This window comes from Pseudophryne corroboree, chromosome 1 (genome assembly GCF_028390025.1).
Source record: "Pseudophryne corroboree isolate aPseCor3 chromosome 1, aPseCor3.hap2, whole genome shotgun sequence".
Lineage (NCBI taxonomy): Eukaryota > Metazoa > Chordata > Amphibia > Anura > Myobatrachidae > Pseudophryne > Pseudophryne corroboree.
Window position 1 is genome coordinate 1,233,329,612 of NC_086444.1, and position 6,796 is coordinate 1,233,336,407.

At 46.8% G+C, this 6,796-nt stretch overlaps 1 protein-coding gene across 1 annotated transcript in view; it reads left to right on the forward strand.

Annotated features, from left to right (window-relative positions):
- Positions 1-2,678, forward strand: part of LOC135030174 (uncharacterized) — a 130,227-nt gene extending 127,549 nt beyond the window's left edge. The window contains exon 3 of the mRNA XM_063953916.1: positions 1,663-2,678. Coding sequence (XP_063809986.1) covers positions 1,663-1,916 — 254 coding nt within the window. The 3' untranslated portion in view covers positions 1,917-2,678. The remainder of the gene's footprint in view (positions 1-1,662) is intronic.
- Positions 2,679-6,796: the final 4,118 nt, after the last annotated feature.

The following is a 6,796-nucleotide window of genomic DNA, read 5'->3' on the forward strand; positions in this document are numbered from 1 at the left end:
CGATGCTAAAAGGTCAACAAATATTTTCCGTGATATTTTTTATCGGAGGGTTATGGTTTTGGATGAACTGACTCTAGTTTTGGCTTTGAACCTGGATTTTTATTTTTAAAGAATAAATCAAAAAGGAGTAGTTGTACTATATACAGGTATTTTTATTTTATTTATTTATTATTTACTTACCTACAGCCATATGTACTGTATACTGTTGCTGGATATTTAGCATTGCACAGCAGTGGAGTCTGGCGCGGTGTAGGAGAAGGCCCCTTGGGGACCCTGCTCTGCAGCCTGAGGGCTGATGAGAGCTGTCACAGGTAGACACAGATCCGCAGCAGAGCTCACAAGTTGTCCATGACACCTGCTGCCTGTTTCATGTGAGACGACGTCCCAGCTGCTGAATGCACAGCGGGAGGCCACACACAGAGAGAGAGAGAAGAAGAAGAGGTCCCTCTCACACAACTTCCCTCACCTCCTATAATAAAGCCACACAGCTCCTTCTATTCCCTTTATTACTGACAGAGGCTTTATAACTGCGGAGCTAGTAACCCGTCATGCAGCTGCCATCACCATTGCTCTGTCAGAGAATCCTCTCCCATCTCACTGGTCTTGCAGCAACTGTGCAGCAAGATCTGTGACTTACATCTGTAACTTATACGTCTGCGTAATATTATATTAGTCACCTATCTCCATCACCTCCATTTCTGCTAACAACAGGACACTGCTGGTAAAGCATGCTGGGATCTGTGGTTTCGCACAGGTTGGCCAGGCCTGGCTTAGAGGATCAGTGGCACTGGTAAGTTTGGTGTCATAAGCAGGGAGATGAAAGTCGCCAAGGGGCAGATGTACCAAGCCTTGGAGAGGGATAAAGTGGAGAAGATAAAGTACCGGCCAATCAGCTGCTACTGTAACTGTCATTTTTTAAACACAGCTTAGCTGCTGATTGGCTGGTCCTTTATCGTATCTTTGCGCAGGTTTGGCGTTCGTTTTGGAGAAGATGAGGTTGATGACAGACACATTTTTGTGCTGGATACTTTATCTTCGTTACATTTGATGTTGAGCAGATCTTCAGATAAATTCTATTCAAAATACAATTTCCAAGACGTGCCGCTACTCGGCTACTCTGGATGGCCGTACGCTCTGTGTCCACCCGGAGGACATGATAAGGGCCCACAAAGCATTACTCATTGCCATGTAGAGTGCTGCATTGCTCCCTCTGCTACTCATGCTACAAAGTCAGAGCACTGTGGCTCTAAGCCTATGTAGTACATGGAGCCCATATATTACTCATGATGGTATATCGCCTTCAACCATGATCAGGTCATGGTGGCAAAACAGCAGAACTTCCAGCAGCACAGAACACTGAGATGTTTGTCCTTTGCAGTTTCTATTACTGACTTAGCTCAAATCTTCTTCTTCTTCTTCCTCTTCTCCTTCTCCTCCTCCTCCTCCTCCTTCTACTAATCCTCCTCCTCCTCCTCCTTCTTCTTCTTCTTCTCCTCCTCCTCCTTCTTCTACTCTTTCTCTCTCTCTCTATATATATATCTCAGTTTAATAAGGGCTACCAAGGAAGAAGGTTTATGCCCTAAGCCTAACACAGACCACAGGGATTATAGACAGCTACACTTTCTCTGTTTTGTGTGTTTAATGATCTGTCTCCTGTTGCAGGACATGAGCAGGAGAAGCAGGAGGAGGAGGAGGAGGAGGAGGAGGAGAAGGGACCGGTAACAGAGGGTCACTGTATCTGTCCCAGTTACAACAGCAGCATTGATGTGGCCACCTCAGCCTGGATCTTCCTCAGCAGCCGCCTCTCCTCCACCTTCCTCATTCTTCTTGTGCTCTTCGGGCTCCAGGTAAAGAACCGTAAGCAACAGAGACACCGGAAGGTGAAGATGTTACCGCCCAACAGATACCGCCGGTGAGGCTTCATGTCTCCAACTCAGCGCTGGACATGGCGGATGGTGTCAGATGGATATGAAAGTGCGATGACACGGAGGCTAGCATTGTGCGAATACAAATATTATCTACTGTACAACATTGTGGCTCCTATTCGTGTCGGCAGCTTCTCTCTTCTCATCTCCGGTGATCTGAGTGTACACTGGACCTATGGCGGGACGGCAATCAGACTAAATCTCCTGATAATCACTGTGTCCATAGTTCAGTGCTCTGCTCCCTGATCCGTGAAATGTGACATTTGTATGTATTGTGCATGAACAGAATGTAAAGAAGTTTAAGAACAAAATCTACAGAATTCTCAATTCAAGGCCACATAATGTCACGGTCCAAATAAAATTTTGACTTATTTCTTTTTTCTTCTTTTTTTGTAAGTTACATTTTCCAATGCCGTCATGAGAGTAGAGTTTTGAGCTTTCCTGTAAGGAGCCACTGCACTGGTGTATAATAATTTTGTTAAATACTTGTACAGGTAGATATTCAACCACATGAATGATAGACAACAGCTGTAAAATGTATGAAATGTAAATTTGCCGGTATCTGCTATGTTACCATGGGAATTGTCCAGAAAATGCAATGTTGGTAAATTAATGGGGAACTGTCCTGTGTCGCTTTTCCTTGCGCATTGGAAATAGGTCTGTGTACTACAAGCCAAACACAAGTGTTAGGAACCCTGGACTCACTTGGCATCAAGACTCTTGGTGGGATATTCAATTGTTTGAAAAGTCAGTTGGGTGTCTGTTTTTTTCCTATCTAGTAGACAGGAAAAAACAGACACCCAACTGACTTTTCAAACATTTGAATTCCCCCCTTGGACTTGCTTAGAATTATGGTTTTGGACTTGATGGGGTAAATTTACTAAGATGGGAGTTCTATTTAAGATGGAATGTTGCCCACAGCAACCAATCAGATTCCAGGTATTATCTTCTAGAAGGTGCTAGATAAAGGAGAAGTAGAAGCTGATTGGTTGCTATGGGCAACTTCCCATCCTAAATAGATCTCCCATCTTACCCCGTAGAGTGAGAAAACACTTGGCCTTGATGAGTGTGCTGATGCTTGGACTTGCAGGACATTGTGGGGAACATCAGAGATATTGGGCTGAGACTCCTATAGCCCTCAAGAGGGTATTCCACCAATAACAACCCCCACTGTTCCCTTAGTCATGGACACGTACACTGGTACTTAGGGGGCCATCTGGACTTAATACCGCTAGCATTAGGAGCTCACCCAATAGTCTGAAGACCCCAAGTTGTACTGAATGACTGCTGAGAATGAGGCACATGACTGTCGAATTATAAGGCTTGATTTGGATAAGCCTCCATCTAGGCAGATGTTAACAGTGCAGATGGTACGTAAGCTCTCAGCCGAGGAACTGTGGTCAGCAGATAGTAACACCTCACCGGACCAGGGTTAAGCAGGCAGAGCAGACTACTGGACACTGGCAGACAGGGATTCCGGCAGAGTATCCACAGGACAATGACCAAAGTAGATACAGGGACCAGTGGTTTACACAGCAAAGGTAAACAATAACCAGCACTGAAGGAGTGGCATGGAGACAATATAAAGTGTCGCTGCTCCAATTAGCAAACGGCAGTGAGGGAGGGACAACAATATTCCGACTATTCCAGCTGAGAGACGGAAGCTACTTCCGTAGCGTTACCTAGCAACAGGAAACGCCATCTGCGCCCGATGTCCCGGTTGCCAGGCACCCGGCGGCTCCCAGTAGGAATTGCGGCCGCTGCGTTGCTAGGTCCCGGGTGGAGACTGCCACGCCAGGAGAGACGCAGTGTCCTGGTTGCCTGGCAATGACTTGGACCTGCCCCCCCCCCCAGTGGGCTTGTAACAACAAGTCGATCACAGCTGCACACTGCCATATATTTCTGATAGTTTGCCCTCTCAGTACCTGTTTCTCATAATGTTACTAGTTTGGGATGATCGGAACAGAACACATCTGTAATCATGGAGGATTACATTCTCACCTATACACGGGGAGCGCGAGCAGAGAGATCATTGTGGCAGGTCCCAGGCAGTGCCATAGAGTGTCGATACAGTGTATGTTACTGACAGTATTTACATTATTAAATAAAGATAGTTTTGATCTTTGTGTTTTTCTTCTTCACCTTTATTTATGTATTACAGTTATTTATATAGCGCACACGTATTCCGCAGCTCAATATGAGGAAGTTTCTGTAACCTCTGATAACAGGAAATATAATATATGGGGCAGATGTATTAAGCCTGGAGAAGAGATAAAGCAGTGATAAGTGGAAGGTGACAATGCACCAGCCAATCATCTCCTGTCATTTTTCAAACCCGTAATGATTGGCTGGTGTGTTTTGCCATCATGGCATTGCAACATTCATTGGTTACTCTAGACCAGTGGTTCTCAAACTCGGTCCTCAGGACCCCACACAGTGCATGTTTTGCAGGTAACCCAGCAGGTGCACAGGTGTATTAATTACTCACTGACACATTTTAAAAGGTCCACAGGTGGAGCAAATTATTTCACTTGCGATTCTGTGAGGAGACCTGCAAAACATGCACTGTGTGGGGTCCTGAGGACCGAGTTTGAGAACCTGTGCTCTAGACCAGCCATCAACCAATCACAATGCTAGAATATTCCCTGGACTAGACGAATATCTAGCCAATCAGAACATTTGGAGCATTCACAGAACTGGACCCACTCAGATTATTGTTTATGAACGGTTTTGTACATAGCGCACACATATTCCACAGCGTTGTACAGAGATTGTATCCAGGGCCGGTTCAAGGGCGCAGAGCGCCCCGGGCAAGGAAGGGGCGTGGCCTAATACAGGGGGCGTGGTGAGTCACGCCCCCTGTACATTGAAAGCGCCGCTTGAATGCTAAGCGGTGCGCGATGACGTCAAGTTCCCTTCGTGGAGAGGACCTTTGCTGTGCGGTGCGCGATGACGTCATCGCGCACCGCTCAGCAGTTACTCTCCACGAAGGGAAACTAGACGCATAGCGTCTAGTTCCCTTCACAGGAGGCGCCGGGGACGGCAGCGGGCAGCGGACGGGGGACACAGCGGGCAGCAGTGGCGGATCTTGCCACGGTGCGGCGCCCTCCGGATGCCGCCAGCGCCCTCCGGAAGGCGGCGCCCCGGGCAAAAGTCCTGCTTGCCCGTGGCAAGAACCGCCACTGATTGTATCAGTCAAATACATCAGTTGCAATTTGTATATAGAATGGTGGTTGCTATAATATCCCATTAGTCAGGGACGCTCATGAATTACACAGGTTCTGGGGCTGGATAAATTCAAGCTGGCAGCTCACCTGGTTTTATCAGCCACAGAACCTGTGTATTTCATGTGTCCCTGATTACAGGGATATCATAGTAACCCCTATTATCCCCTTCAGTTCTTATTCAGGATAAAAGATTTGCACAGTGGCCCTCATTCCGAGTTGTTTGCTCGCTAGCTGCTTTTAGCAGCTTTGCACACGCTAAGCCGCCGCCTACTGAGAGTGAATCTTAGTTTATCAAAATTGCGAACAAAAGAATAGCAGAATAGCGAAAAGAAATTTCTTTGCAGTTTCTGAGTAGCTCAAGACTTACTCCTACACTGCGATCAGTTCAGTCCTTTTCGTTCCTGGTTTGACGTCACAAACACACCCAGCGTTCGCCCAGACACTCCCCCGTTTCTTCAGACACTCCCGCGTTTTTCCCAGAAATGGCAGCGTTTTTTCACACACACCCATAAAACGGCCAGTTTCCCCCCAGAAACACCCACTTCCTGTCAATCACACTACGATCACCTGAACGATGAAATTTCTTTGTTAGGCCGTGAGTAAAATACCAAACTTTTTTGCAAATTTACTTGGCGCAGGCGCACTGCGAACGTTGCGCATGCGCAGTTTGCGACTAATCGCTCCGTTGCGAAAAAAATCTTACGAGCGAACAACTCGGAATGAGGGCCATTGAGTGCAAGAAAAGAAAAATAATTGTCCCATATTTGGTATAAGAGTAGATGCAATATGACATTCTGTATGCAGGTCCGGCATTGGCATTCATTCCGTGATCACCCGCTAGATACTTTTTGCAGCCGTGCAAACGCATAGTCGCCGCCCACGAGGGAGTGTATTTTTGCTTTGCAAGTGTGCGAACGCCTGTGCAGCTGAGCGGGACGAAAAAGTTTTTTGCAATTTTTGAGCAGCTCTGGACTTACTCAGCCGCTGCGATCACTTCAGTCTTTTTGGTCCCGGAATTGACGTCAGACACCCGCCCTGCAAACGCCTGGACACGCCTGCGTTTTCCCAATCACTCCCAGAAAACGGTCAGTTGCCACCCATAAACGCCTCCTTCCTGTCAATCTCCTTGCGATCGGTTGTGCGAATGGAATCGTCGCTAGAAGCATTGCCCAGCAACTATGCAGTTTGTACCCGTAAGACGCGCATGCGTATTGCGGTGCATATGCATGCGCAGTAGTAACCTGATCGCTGCGCTGCGTAAAACAGCAGCGTGCGATCAACTCGGAATGAGGGCCATTACTCCTAGTGGCATACTGTCCCCTTCTAATGGCCGCCGTGTTGGGCTTATTAGGAAATGGGCCCTGTATAACCCTTCTCATGTCTATTCATTAGAAATACTCAAATTTGAATTTTAAATCATTCTAAAATGTAAAAAAACGCACATTACAATTTAAATTTACTAATTATGGCATGATGGTACTTGTAGTGCACCAGTATTCACTGAGGTGGTATCGCTCATGAGATTAGATGTCCCAGACAAGCCGCTGTGAACCCCAGGAGGTTATTATTTATGATGACAGGTAAGATGTGAGATGTATGCAGAGCCGGATTAAGGGGGGGGGTTCTGGGGATAAGTACCCCTGG